Source organism: Orbilia oligospora (genome assembly GCF_000225545.1).
Source record: "Orbilia oligospora ATCC 24927 unplaced genomic scaffold scaffold00215, whole genome shotgun sequence".
Classification (NCBI taxonomy): Eukaryota; Fungi; Ascomycota; class Orbiliomycetes; order Orbiliales; family Orbiliaceae; genus Orbilia; species Orbilia oligospora.
This window is the reverse complement of record NW_011645772.1, coordinates 1,708,843-1,723,482: the sequence shown is the minus strand read 5'-3', so window position 1 is coordinate 1,723,482 and position 14,640 is coordinate 1,708,843. Positions and strand designations below refer to the sequence as shown.

The following is a 14,640-nucleotide window of genomic DNA, read 5'->3' as shown; positions in this document are numbered from 1 at the left end:
AAAGAATAAATCAAATCAAAATGAAAACAATAACATGCATAGATCTTGAAACCAAAACATCAGGTATCCAAGTTTACGGAATAACTACGCACAAAGGGGGTTCTACCTACTCAACATGTTCTGCGATTATGTCACTGATCGTAGCCTTGGAGAAGTTCTTCATCCCTGTGACTCGCGGCAGTCGAGCCGCGTCTTGCAAAAGTTTGGTGACATCGGGTTCCTTCCAGCGGGGAAGGAATTTATATATGCCATCGTATAGCCAGCATAGGAGTAGATTCCTATCTTCTCTAGATAAAGAGCTCATGTTGTCTTATATATAGGTCGTATTAATGACTTTGGTCGGTGTAAATTATCTGTTATATGGCGGATTAATATCGCCTACTTAGGTGGCCTGGAGGCAGGCAAGATGTCAAGTACTACTTTAAAGTGGGTATAGAATTGTTGTAGTTCAATATCCTACCAGCGCAAAAAATTTGAAATGATATGAATAAACCAAAATGCAAAGGCAATTGTATAGTTAAAGTAAAAAGTCTGGGAGGAAACTACACGACTTAAATAAACCCCATCGGTTTCAACATCCATATACATATACAGGCAGCGTATTGCGAGACGCTAACAAAATTCTTACTTCGTGACACCTCACATATTAAATGTTGCCTGCAATTAAATCAAGCACAGCTTTTCATTCATTGGCTGACATTCCTTCGCTTCCAAGACACCAGTCCAGTTCCGTGTGGTATTTTTTGCGTTGGCTTTCCCAATCCCCGGTAGTTACCTGGTGCACGTCTCTGTTTCGCGATTCCCGCCCCTGTCAAACCAGATTACGTTCTCCAGTCTAAGGACAAGAACCCAAAGTTCCAGATCGATCACACCTACACATCACCATCACCACCACCATCCGGCCACCACCCTCACCGTCCACCACCGACACCCCGAAATCGCGACATACATCCCCTTCCGGTCCGACCCCATCCATATCTGCTGCTATTCCACTTATTATAAAACTATACCACACACCATGGCGAACGGGTACATCTCCACCGACAAACAGTCCTTACAAAAAGACACATACGGAAGATCCCGAAGCTGACATGGTACAAAACACAAAAATATAGATGGAGCATAATCATCGGCCTGGTAATCTGCGCTTTGATCGCGGGAGCAGGATATGTTTTTGCACCGAAGGGGGAGAACCAGACGTACGTTGCCATACATACTATACCATACCATACCACACCATACACACAACTACTGCTGGAGAAAAGTCCATTACATCATCATCGTCAATAGAGACTCGACGGATGGATGGATGGATGGATGGATAATAAACTCGGAAGATACGGGATACGGATACCAAAGGAACAGCTGGCTAACATACTATTTTTCTTTCGAAAATAATATAGGATCTGGAGAAGCTCGATAATTCTAACGGTGGCGTGTACTTATATAATGTGGGGTGTGTATATTTTCCCTATGGATCTCCCCCGGGTTTTGAGGGTTTTATGGGTGGTTTACTAAATGGAGTATATTATAGCCCTTACACTGCTAGCGCAGTTAAATCCATTGGTTGCACCCTCGGCATCGAATTTTAGGAAGGAATATATCGAATAAACCCGACGAAACTATCTCTGCTACGTCGTACAAAGACGAGAGGCTGCGGATCATTTAGCGGGAAGTGGGGGAGGATGGAGGATGTAATAATAGAATCTGTATCATCATCAACATTCAACATTCGAAGCGTTTTTACGACTAGAGCGCTTGGTTACGGTTATGTAAGGGGGGTGAAAGAGAAGGGGGATGGCCTGCATTTGGCCTGGCTTATACGCATATAGTTCCCTGATTATCTGGGTACGGTGTATATCTGACGGCTTTATTGTGGATTTGTTATTTACTGTAGCGTTTGGATTTTGTCTTCTTTTCTTCTTTTTTTTGTTCTACGTTCATTTGCAGGCGTCGTTGATGGAATATAAGTCTTTGCCTTATGGCTGGTTGGATTTTGGAATCACGCATATACTTGACGGGTTTGGTTTATTAAGAGTATTTGGGTATTCAAATTACTAGCCAGCGACGTATGCTGTGGGAGGTTATACCCACCCTTCGAACCCCCACCCGGACATCGGTAGACCGGTCCAGTACAATATCATATTCGTGGAGAGTGATCTCACGAGTGCACCCGAGAACGCCAGCAGCGCCGCTTTGGGGTACGATACATCCAACAGGACTACAGAATTAGCATATATCTCTACAGTATGCTCGAAGAAAAGGGTGGATGAAGTAACATACTCCTCAAGGCCTCCAAATTATTCACCACAACCGCCCACCCCACGCTCTTTGCAGCCGCTGGAACATCATAATTCCATATAACCATCAAAATCGGAAATAATTTCGTACAACTGCTGACTAATAAAGCCGTACTGACAGCATTTGGTTTCGTGAAGCCGTAGTAGTAGAATGAAATGAATCGGATAGTGGAGTGGAAGATTATTGTTTCTGTTAGACACAGAAGGAGGAAGAAGATGTATTGGATTACTATCGGTTGCTGGTTTAGGATGCCGAGGGTTGAAGTGGTGGAAGGGGTTGGTGCTTGTTTCTCGATACGTGCCCAGGTTAGATAGACGTCGAAGAGGAGAAGGAGGACACCGAGACGGATTATAGAGCGCTGTTATATCCAATTTATACCTATCAGTAACTGTTCTAAGTATAGAATATTTCTTATTCTTTTAAAGGAGTTACGGAAGAACCATACGTCTGGTTTATCGTCTTCTGCGACTTGTAACCGATTGAACAACAGATGTCGATACACCTGAGGTTTTATAAGAACCATATCGATGAAGAGGACGACGAAGTCATGTTCGACGTATTTGTCGGCGAAATGCTTGCATCGCGGACATTGGGTGAGGCGTACCGGACTGCCTGTTTTGCGGTCGTAGGCGGCCTGGGAGGTGGTGTAGAGGACTGGCACCGGGTACTTGCACTCGATGCAGACTTTGCCCATCTTACATGGCTGGTATACGGTGATCCAGTAACTGGCTTCTTTTTTTTGAGATGGTGAAGAAACCGGGGTAATTCTATTTTAAAGATGATAGGAACGAGGTTGAAGTTGAAGTTGAAGTTGAAGTTGGAATTGAAGTTGGACAGAGTATGTAATAACGACGTGACCGCAAGCAGCTGGTTATCAGTTGCTCTCAGCTGCAATGGACTCGCTTATGTCCGTTATTAACCCGCCCACTTTAGCGAGCTCCAAACAAGCCCGGCCATTTTTTTGCTGTCCCCCAAAAGAACACCAAAAAACCCACTCTTAACTTGCATTCCCTTCGACATCATCCTTCGTTCACTTCTCTAGCTGTTCGCAGCATCAATAAAAACACAATTAACTACTTATTTACTTATCTAATATCCTTAATACTAATAAAAACTGCTGCTACTGCTAACAATGTCCTTCGTTGCTTCACTGGTTCCTCTGTTTCTCAGATTATAGGTCTCCTTCTTTCTTTCTTTCTTTTCTTCCTTTCACCCCTCCAAAAAAAAATGCCGTAACTCGACAATGACTTCACCGTCGATTTCCGTCTTCCGTACCGCCTGGCGGCTCTGGCACGCGACAACCCCTCCCCCACCTTTCCTCTCCGCACAACCATTCGCTACCTATTTTTCATCGAGAACACCCTCCCAATGCCTCAAATCTCCTAAATACGTATTATCCCGTGGATTTGCATCCGGAGTATTCGCCTGGAGTAGCTTGCCTTCGAAGGCTTCTGAGACAACGGCTGCGGTGGTTAGCTCTTGTAGTTCGAATGCTACAATTGATAGAGTCGGGAATGGGGTTAACGGTCGGAGGAAACTGAGGGAAGGGGTTAGAACGGGGATTTTGGTACCGCTTGCGAGGTCGGTGTGGAAACGTGGGGTATGTACGGATTGTAGGAAGGATAGGATACTACGCATGTCCCGTCGGAGTGCGAGTTCGAAATCATCGTCATCACCATCGTCTGGGAAGAATAATGGGATGGGAAGGAGTGGGAGAGGGAAGGATAGGAGTGGGAATGGGAATGGGAATGGGGAGAAAGAATATAGAGATTATTCGAAGGGTTCTACTAGGCCGATACAATCCCAGAGGCATGATAGGAATATCGAGAGAGGAGGAAGGTCTGACGTCACACCAGATGTGCCGAAACGTCTTCCTCTTCCACTTCCTTCTCTTCCCGCCCCTGCAAGCTCGGATCCGAAACTGCCTTCTGGGGACGATAAAAACAATTCATCACTGGCGGCATCGGCGTACCATGCTATTGCTAAACGTGCCGCCAGAGATCACGGTTTTATGGAACGTTTGCCTTTGATCCACCGCCCGAGCAAAGAAGAACTTTTGGCTGCTGCTTCCTCGGCTTGGGACCGTCTGCGTATCCGCTTCAAATGGCTTACGATCCGACAAATACGTCCGTTTAACATGGATGAGATATCTGCCTTTTTCTCGTGGATCATATTGGGGAACCTTGCGTGGATCATCCTGGGTACCACTACTTTCTTCTCAATAGGAATATGGCTCGTCAATACCGTCTTCGCTCAGGAATACCTCGCAAAGGTTGTGGGAAATTATTTGACACAAGAAATGGGTATGAAAGTAGTTTTCGAATCTGCTATCGTACCGAGATGGAAAGATGGATGTATATCCTTTAAGAATGTCTTTGTATCTCGACGACCCGGAATCTTGAAAGGTACGAGCGTACAAAAGGGGTCTTCATCTGTTGCCGCCGCTGCAGCTGCAGCTGCAGCATTCTCCGAGGACCATAGCGGACATCCGTACGAAGAGGATGATGGGAATTACACCCAATTCGATGTTACTATCAATACCGTCAACGTCACCATCTCCCTCGCAAAATGGATGAACGGCCGTGGTCTTCTAGTAGATGTGGACATGAAGGGTGTTCGTGGTATCATCGATCGCACGCATCTACTGTTCGACGAAGATGTAGATCCACGTTCGTATCGACATAAATACGCCCCCGGAGACTTCGAACTGGATCATTTCAAACTTGAGGATTTGTTGGTTACTGTTTACCAACCTGGAGGGTTTAGGCCGTTCCATGTTAGCATCTTCAGCTGTGACCTACCGGTTTTGAGGAAGAGGTGGTTGTTTTATGATTTTTTGAGCGCGAATCATGTTAGTGGGAGTTATGATGATTCGTTGTTTACGTTACACCCTAGGCAGAGTCATGGGACCACGGCTGCTACTACTACTACAGCGGCGATTGGGGATGCGGATGGAGGGCAAGAAGGGGTTTATCCGTGGAAGAGGACTAGTAGGTTCAGGATCGATGGATTGAGATTCGATCATTTGAATAGAGGGTATGAAGGACCCTTGAGCTGGATTGTAGCTGGGAATTTGGATATCATAGCGGATATTCACTTCCCTGAGGATTCGGCGGATGGGATTGGGAAGTTTATGCACGACGTGATGGAGAAGATGGAAGCGGGGATCAAAACGAGAAGGGAGAAGGTGGAAGGGTTGGTAAGGGAGAGGGATCTAAGTGTTGAAAGTGTCACTGGCATCATTGGTGCGGCGGTGGGACTTAATGGGAATGAAGAGGAAGGAAGGTTGATGGCTAATGTTGTCGGGTTGGAGGATGAAAGTTATCCGACGGGGATGGCTAGGGAAGAAGTTATCGAAGCGGTTAATACGTCGAGAGATGACAATAATGCTATTACGACTACTACTACTTCTACAAATACGGCAGCATTATCGTCTAATGACAGGAAGTTCATGATGATCGATTTACACCTTGAGATGAACGATACCCGAGCGGCGATTCCGTTATTCACACAGGATTTGTCGTATAGTAATAATGCGCTGATGAGGCCTATTATTGCGTATATCAATAGCCAACGGACGATTATTCCGATTAATTGCAGGATGGTGAAGAGGGTGAAGGAGTTCGATGGGAGTTGGACGTTGTTTGATAGTGGGTTGATGGATGATTTGAGTGCTGAGGTGAGTTTTTTTTCCCATTCCTTCCTTTCTGATCATTAAATACACCTATACCGGAGCTATGGAGACTGACTTTGGGATCATGGATAAAAAGGTTTATGATGCATTCGTGAAAGATATCGCGGACGCGGATATTAAGAAGAGGAGGATTAGAGCCGTTGGGCTGTGGAGTTTACAAGTGTTTATGAATGCCTTCTTGGCGGCTATGGCGGGGACAATGATCGCTTAGTGGGTGGTGTAGATGTGGGTTAGCTCTTTTCTTTCTATACTCCACTCTACATTATATCATACGGATTGTCTACCTGAGACTAAAAGAGAGGGATGGGATAAGAGGAAGAGGGGTTATGAGGGGAGGCTAGGATAGACCTAGATGGATGGGATAAGATGGGATGGGATGAAATGAACGAGGGAACGACGAAGTTATGGCATTGCATGCATACATTCACCACACTTACCAATCGGTACACTCCTTTTTTTTTTATTGATGATTGTGGAATCGGTTGGTTGTAAATACCCTTTTCTCCTTCTTGTTCTTGTTCTTCTAAAATAAAAGCACCGGATGGAGTTCTCTTTTTTTTGGGGAGGGTTTTCATTATCTTGGTTTCATTGCATTTTTACTTGAGACAAGGTGTACACTTGTATATAAAAACCACCTTTTTTTACGAGGTGAACATTTACCGACTGAATTAAATCCCTGATTAATTAATACAGAGAAAGTACTTAATTCTACATAGAACACTAATATACTGAAGGGGAGAATCATGGGAGCTGTGGTAACCCACCAACCCGGATTGTTTGAGTAAGATGACCTGATGGTGTATGAGTGTAACAAAGAACTGTATCACCATCCTCACGAGTTAGTTAGATCACGAGTTCAAGTTACTTCTTTTTTTTTTTCTCTCTTCAAAAAATTTTAATAAAAAAATCGAGGCAGCTTGGAAAAGTAAGTAATCATATCAGATGGTCCGCCCTGTTGGAATAAGTTTTTCTGATTAATATCAAGTATAGTAGTATAGTATACTGAGGAAGCCGGGGGGCGTGGCATATGTGTGTAACCCACCCTTTTCCCTCTCATGCATTCTAAGGAACGAAAAAAAGTTTGTTCCGACAGGTCGAGGAAGCGATTGTGCATGAGTATAGTATAGTACTTACTTATCGACATGTATACTTACTTGTTCGTTCGCTCGTTTGTTCTTGATTTTGATCTTTCCGACGGGAATGATTATTCTTGAGAGTATAATATATTTGGGGTTGAATGTGGGGGGGTATATTATATTATCATTACTTTTTACACGGCATAGCATAGCATAGCATGGCGCATAACAGGACAGCAGGGCGCGCGCGGGGGTAAGGCTTATCGATTGATCCCACTTTTTTTTAAATTCGCAGTTCTATTCGCAGTTTTAGATGTATATGTTTTTCTGGGTTATAAGCCTTTTTTATCCCGATGATTTCTGTATGGATGGTTCGTGGGCGGGTAAGAGGGAGAGAAGTGTTCACCAACGAATAAGGTCATCTGATCACAGTTCCCACGCATGCATCGCAGGATGTATGATGTATGTAGGTAAGAAAGTAACGTATCGATGCTAATGCGAATTAATGCAATGTGGACGTATGGACCGTTAATATTCCGTGTTTATCGGTGTTCCTCCTCATTCTCCTCCTCCTCCTCTTCCTCCGCTGTACCCCCCCGCTCTCTAGCTCTAGGTACCGACCCGATGGGAATGAACAGTGTAAGGCGGTTTAGAGGTGCCAACGCATCGATCTAGTTTTTTTTTTTTTCTTTCTTTCTCTTTCTTCCCGCGACGCTAGCTGGTTTTTGTCTCTTTTCTGAATGAAGAGGGTTACTTGATTCGGGATTTCTTCCTTAGTGTTCCTGTTCCCTTCGGGCAAGTACTCAAGGTAACTAACAAGTAACGGCTGTGTATGTAAGTATGTAGGGTGTTAAAGGTGTGTGTGTGTTCAGGACGGGGGAGTCCCCTGAAGGGTGAGACCAACCAGGTTTTTACACGGAGCTGCAGGTTACGGTTGGTCGAACAGGCGAAGTACTTACATAGTACATACATAAGTACTTACATACTTACATATGTCTGTAAGTATTCAATTCTATGGATACTTAAAGTATAAGAGACTTTGGGGAAAAGAGGGGAGGGGGGCGCTTTTCTGTGGGTAATAAGAACGTACATGATATGATTTGAGGACAGGGAAGAGATCGAGAGAGAGAGGGAGGGGAAAAAGAGGAGAAGGAGGCTTGATGCAGAATGCAGGACGGCAAAGTGAGGGGTTTCCGACTGTGTCCATGTCTGTGAGTTATCCCGCGGTTCTGTATGTATGTATGTATGTATGTACGTATGTAGATGAATGCCAGCGAGATAGATTAATATTATATTATCAGTGCACGTGTGGGGGAATAGTTTATATTGAAGTTGATATTGATATCACGACTCGACTCGACTCGAAGTATTTTGGAAGTACCTGAAAGTTAACTTGGACAGCGCACCAACGGCCAACAGTATCATATCATATTGTATCATTCCAGGCCTACCGGGTTTATTCCTTTATGATTCAATAAAATTCTTGACTTGTGTATAAATAATATATATCTACAAGTATATACTTAAGTACTTAAGTACATTACATATATTGTAGAACTAAAGAAAGAAAGAAGGAATGTTAATACATCCGATGGAGTCTGGAAGATTCTGTCAAAAAGCGGGTAGTTTGATGAGATTACTCTGGATGCGGCGCATATATTAGATACTAAACTGATCCGATGCGGCATCCTATCACTATCACGGCGCTAGTTAATAATAATTATAAGCTCGAGTATATGTAATACTATACTAGTATATGTAGTACTAGTAAAAGATACTAAGGTAGAAGTTATCACTATCACGTTTTAATCGAGAAATGATGCCAGATTGTCGCAAAAGGGACGATACTATTGCGCCAGAGGGTTTAATTTATTATCTAAGAGAGAGGGAAAAAAAAGGAAAGGGCGTCAGATGACCATCACGGGATGTCTACATGTATTTCTTCTTCTTCTTCTTCCTATAAAAAACAAGTCTACGACGACGAGGGGGGAACGGTCCGGAAAGGAAAAGGAGGAGAGAAAGAAAAAAAAAGGATATTTGACAGGCCGGGACACCCTGAAATGGCTGGGTATTCTTTCCCTTCGCTTTGCAGATTTCTCATGCATGTTTGTATGTTTTCTTCTTTTTATTTTAATTGTATTCAAACAGAAATTTTCTTTCTCACCCTTGAATTGAAAAAAGATGGGAAGTGAAATTTAATCGAAACTGACATGTAGAAAGTGAAGATGTGAAGATGTATCCGGAAGGTGGAGGAGATGAGATGATATCCTATACTAGTATACTGTACCATACTCTCCTGATCGATGAAGCTTGAAGCCGTGCATTAATATTAATTGTCCACTGTGTAACCGCCCTCAATCAATCAATCAATCAATCAATTGATCATTGTATTATATTACAGACAGCTTATTCTGTCATACAATTTATTAATATGTATGTACGTATGTACGATGAAGTAGAAAAGAAAATAAGAAAAGAAAAAAAAAGGAATCTGGTGATGTGGCTGCGATGTGACTTTAGTACCTTCGGTTCATGCAGAGGAGAAGTATAAGAGGCATATATGATCCTTGAGGGCGCGGAACAGCCATCTCATTGCATCGCTCTATACTTTGTATCAGATTCTCTCTCTCTCTCTCCTTTCCTTTTCCTTCTTTAATATAATTCTAACCTCACTAAATACCAAATACTCTTCTATATCATATCCTTTTTTTGTTTATTTTATTTTATTTTATTTTATTCTATTTGTTCAATTGAAGATTGATTTCGCAGGATACTCGACTTGAAACAGACCCTCCCCGGTCCCGGTTACTTAGTTATTTCTCATCCGGCGGTCCAACCAGTTATATAACTTCCTCCCTTTCCTTCTCTCACGAATTCGATACTATTCTCGAAAGAAAGATATATGTACATCTTTATATATATCAAGGATTCAATTAGATATATACATATATCTATGAAAAGATAGTTTTGGTTATTTTTTTTATTTTATTTTTTTCAACTAGCTAGTAGAGCGCCTCTGCTTCTGCTGCTCTGCTCTGTCTTAACCGAGCCTCATGACAGTCCTCTTCCTCTTCCTCACCTCCTCCTCCTCCTCTCCCTCCTCCTCCTCCCTCTCCTCCTCCTCTCCTTCATCCTCTTCCCTCACGGAAGAGTCCTCCTACCCCCTCTTCTCTTCCGTTAATGAAATCGCTCTGTTCCTGCATGGCATTCCCTTCAAGATCCACAGGTAGCCTGCCGGCCACGTCCAAAGAAGGCGGGCCCTCTTCTTCGAAATCGAGCTTCTTCAACCGCTTCAAGAAGGGCCTCCATCATCATCACAATAATAACAAAGATAAACACCACAAAGAGAACTCTACAACTTCAAACAACAGTCACTTATCCTCTCCTCCTACTACCGCCGGCCGAAATAATCTTACTACCAATAATAACAGTAACAGTATCAGTATCAGTCGCCAGCAAAATGGTGGTTCGAACGGGATCTCCCATTCACTGGAACCTCTCCAGAAACCGGAGAATGCTCGACGGGTTACCGCTGACAGTGGTTCCCTCTCCAGTCCCACGACAGCTTCGGTCCCTCTAGGCGCTCTCGGGCGCTCTCCTTCTCAAAGGAAACCTCCATCGCTACCACCGTCTTCTCCTCCCGGTCCGCTTCTACCTCCCAATGCAGAAAATAATATCAAACCTCCCGTCCGGGTCGACAGCGAGAAGCGTGAAAACTTGAAGGAAATACGCCCGACCCGTCAGGAACAGCGAGCTCTGTCCACGGACCCGAAACGTATCCAACGTCTCTCCGGCCAGAATTTCGACTACAGGCATACCTCTACCTCGCTAGCGAGTCCCAAAACAAGTGGTATCTTCGACCCTCGTACCACAAATGCCTCCCTCCGCTCGCCTCGCGCCACGGTGACGTCAATCCTCGACCCGCGTTCTTCTGCTGCCCGTATCGACAACCAACCACCTCTCTCACCCGCCACCGACATCCACTCCCCGAATGCTAAAGACTGGCTCTACGAAGAAGATGAGCGCTATCAGGAAATGATAGAGGAGGAGCTGGAATGGCGCTGGATTCTTAACCTATCCATGCATTTTCGTGAGCGCTCCGATCGCGAAAAGTTCTTTGTCACATATGCCGAATCTCCACACCTCAGACACCGTATCACCGTCTCCTGCGACTATCGTAACGCCGAACACGGTTCCCTAGAGGAGGAACTAAAACATATCCCGTACCAGCGCGAAAAATCTGCCCGTATATACGAAGCTGTTCGAGACTCTCTATTCGACATACAGTTCTACCCTACGATCACAAACCTCAAGCTTGAAACGAAGGACGGCCGACTACATGTCCATGTGAACGAAGATATCAACGAAATCATACACTACCCCCATGCAAATCTTGTCCGGCATCTACACTGCGACCTCTACCAGGAATCCGAACTAGAATTCGACTGTCACCTCTCCGGTTTCGTATATAAAGTCCGACAAGGCGACAGGGTTTTTATCAAGAAGGAGATTCCAGGGCCCGACACGATAGACGAGTTCCTCTACGAAATAAACGCCCTCCATGCGCTTCGAAATTCCTCTAGCGTCATACGATTCGGTGGACTCGTCGTGGACGAGCGTAGGAAGCATGTTCGGGGACTACTAATCTCATACGCACCTAACGGTTCGCTAATCGACGTGGTTTTCAACGAACGCGGGAAGCTACCGTGGAGAAAGCGGGAGCGATGGGCACGGCAAATCATCAAGGGCTTATCGGAAATCCACGAGGAAGGCTTTGTACAAGGCGACTTTACAATGTCGAATATGGTGCTTGATGAAAATGGCGACGTTAAGATTATCGACATAAATCGAAGAGGGTGTCCTATCGGCTGGGAACCACCGGAAATAAAGGGTCTCATTGAGAGCCAGCAGCGAATAGGGATGTTTATTGGGGTTAAGAGTGATGTGTGGCAGTTGGGAATGGTGCTTTGGGGCTTGGTGTACCAAGTTGACGAACCGGAGGCCGCAGCCAAGCCGTTGGGGATGGAGGACGCACCTGATGAAGTTCCCGGTTGGTTTAGAGGGATTGTGATGGCATGTCTGAGCGAACAGCCACGGGATCGGCCGAGCGCGAAAGAGTTACTCTATAGATTCCCAGAAGAGGAAAACGTGTACAGGAGTGGAACGATTCCGCCGGCACCGATTGATGTCGTGGTTGGCGATGGACAAATCGTCCACGTTAGCTCGAGTTCAAGCAAAGGATCGCCAACCTCGCTAAGGATCAACCCCAGAATCAACAAGAGAACACCCCTACTGGAAGATGCATTCGTGCAGAGTCCGATGACAATGACACCCACCGTTGGATCCTCGCGAAGTCCGTACGAAGGATTAAATGGGCGTGTGAATGGCTTCGGCTTTGGTGGGGAGTTTGGATACCCTGATCGGAACGGTGGAGGAGTCGACATTAATGGGTTCGCCACGCCGTCACCGTTTAGTAGTCCACAACGAGGACCACCGAGTTCGAACTATGTACCCGAAAGTCCTGCAACCGATATCGTCAGTAGCCCACCAGTCAAGGATGATAGCGAGTTCCATTGGGAAGGCTATAAAATTGAGCGAATTGCGGACCCTGGATCGCTAGATGAAGATATGGGGTTGGCTTTTAGAATAGAGACTCTAGAGGATGCGAGAGCCCGTGGCGAGATCGCGAACAGTATCTCAGAAAAGAGAGGAAGTAAACGATTTTCGAGGGGAAGCGGGAACAGCGAGGGCGTGCCGGACACCATTGAGAAAGGACAACATCACCATCGGCATCAACATCACCACCAACGACCACCGCTGTTACCAGCCTTCGGAAGGGGAGATTCGGATGCCACTGTGGGATACGAAACACCCAGCGAGGAGTTCCCACCGGCGGTGAGGTAGCGCTAAGGCATTACGACAGGAACTGTTTGAGTAATCTCTTTGGTGGACTTAGAAACTTTTAATCCTCTGCGTCTTATCCTTTATTTTCTCGCGTCGTTTTTTTTTTTTCTTGAAATACCTTCGTTTCTTCCTTTTTTTTTTTTTTTTTCCCTTTTCCCCTTCCGTCTTATTTTCCATTTAACGACGACTCAAAAAAATAGTTAGCAGAGCATGCATGTACAATTTACATTTTTGGGAGGATACTGGAGCATTTGCATTTTGTCCCCTTTTGGTTTTGGTTTCCTTCATTTTTTCTTGTCATGATTATATCGCTTTTTCATAGAAGGGGTCTTTTTTCATCTTAGGTACTTTTTAGCCATATATTTAGTTAACTTTGAGCTCGCCCGAGTGGATTTCAGCAAAGCTCTTTCTGTTATTTTCTCCTTATCGACGGAACAAATTTTCCTTTCTATCCCCATTCCTCTGGATTTCTTCCGACCGGGTTCTCCTTGATGTTATGACACTATGGTTATATGGATTTTCTTTTTTTTTTCTCTTAGGGATCTTCTTTTTTTTCATTTTCATTTGCGTGATCGTATTCTGAAGACGATTTTCTTTTTTCTTCTGGTTTACGAGACATATAAACTTCGAAAATATTCTCTCTCTCTCTCCTCTCTAGTGGTCTCTTACTTCGATCACCACTTTTATGCCTTTTTCTTCCTATCCCCCTCCCTCCCTCCCTCCCTCCCTCCCTCCCTCCCTCCCTCCCTCCCTCCCTCCCTTTCCTTCTATGATGTGCGGGTTTTCCTTCGTTCTCTTTTATTTTTCTGTTTCTATTTTGGGTCTTTTCTTCTTTCTCTTAACTTCCGAGGGAACTCTATCCCATTTTTTCTTTTGTTTTATCACTCTTGAAAAAGAAAAAAAAAATGACTTGAGCAAAAGGACAAAAAGAAAATGACAATATATGAATATGGTTTACAGCTATAGCTATAGGGGGGTATGGATGTTAACTTGGCTTTTTTTTCTTCTTCCTTCCAAATTTACATCTACTGCTTGGAAAGTTATAAGCTCAAGATAGATAGATATATAGTTATATAGGATTTGGGGGTTGAGGGTTGAGGGGGATACAAAATATATATACTTACATATTAGTTTATATGTTAATTCTGGGAGAAATTTTCAGCTTGTCTCGTGGATATATACTCCGTACCTTTAGAGAAATTTAGGTCTTTGCCTGTGTCTGATATTGTTTGGTTTAACTTAGCTGGATGGGATAGATGAGATACCCTCTAGAGCTCTAGCTATGAGCTACTAAGCATCTCAGTCGAAGTAATAAAAATACAACATACAACACATGACCTTACCTCCCCAAAGATCCAGCGAATTTTTTGTGCCCACGTAGAGATCAGGATGTGAGATTGAGGGAGGTTTGTATAAAGACATGAAGTACAGAGGAGTGGCGGGTAGATCTTAATATATATAGCTATGACTCTTTGATGGATAGCAGGATTGGTGTGATATATCAACTCCTCTATAGTAATGCGTTATGATATATTACACGCCTCTGGTTAGACTACTTGGGTAGTATCAACCTAAGCGTACGTATGCAGGAATTCAGCAGTTGATCGGCTATTATATTTGTGTATATTGCACTTCATGCTATATAAGAGTAAGAGCGCGGCGTAC

At 44.2% G+C, this 14,640-nt stretch overlaps 3 protein-coding genes across 3 annotated transcripts; 2 read left to right on the top strand and 1 right to left on the bottom strand.

Moving 5' to 3' along the window:
* Nucleotides 1–2,084: 2,084 nt before the first annotated feature.
* On the bottom strand, nucleotides 2,085–2,995 carry AOL_s00215g504 (uncharacterized protein; the record flags this gene model as incomplete). Its single annotated transcript, XM_011129706.1, has 3 exons — nucleotides 2,085–2,221; nucleotides 2,284–2,659; nucleotides 2,747–2,995. 3 exons carry the CDS (start codon nucleotides 2,993–2,995, stop codon nucleotides 2,085–2,087), a joined length of 762 nt encoding a protein of 253 aa, XP_011128008.1.
* Nucleotides 2,996–3,544: 549 nt separating this feature from the next.
* On the top strand, nucleotides 3,545–6,206 carry AOL_s00215g503 (uncharacterized protein; the record flags this gene model as incomplete). Its single annotated transcript, XM_011129705.1, has 2 exons — nucleotides 3,545–5,980; nucleotides 6,072–6,206. The coding sequence occupies 2 exons, from the start codon at nucleotides 3,545–3,547 to the stop codon at nucleotides 6,204–6,206; spliced, it is 2,571 nt and encodes an 856-aa protein (XP_011128007.1).
* A 4,066-nt stretch (nucleotides 6,207–10,272) lies between these two features.
* AOL_s00215g502 (uncharacterized protein) lies at nucleotides 10,273–12,975 on the top strand (the record flags this gene model as incomplete). Its single annotated transcript, XM_011129704.1, has 1 exon — nucleotides 10,273–12,975. The coding sequence occupies one exon, from the start codon at nucleotides 10,273–10,275 to the stop codon at nucleotides 12,973–12,975; it is 2,703 nt and encodes a 900-aa protein (XP_011128006.1).
* Between the last annotated feature and the right edge of the window lie 1,665 nt (nucleotides 12,976–14,640).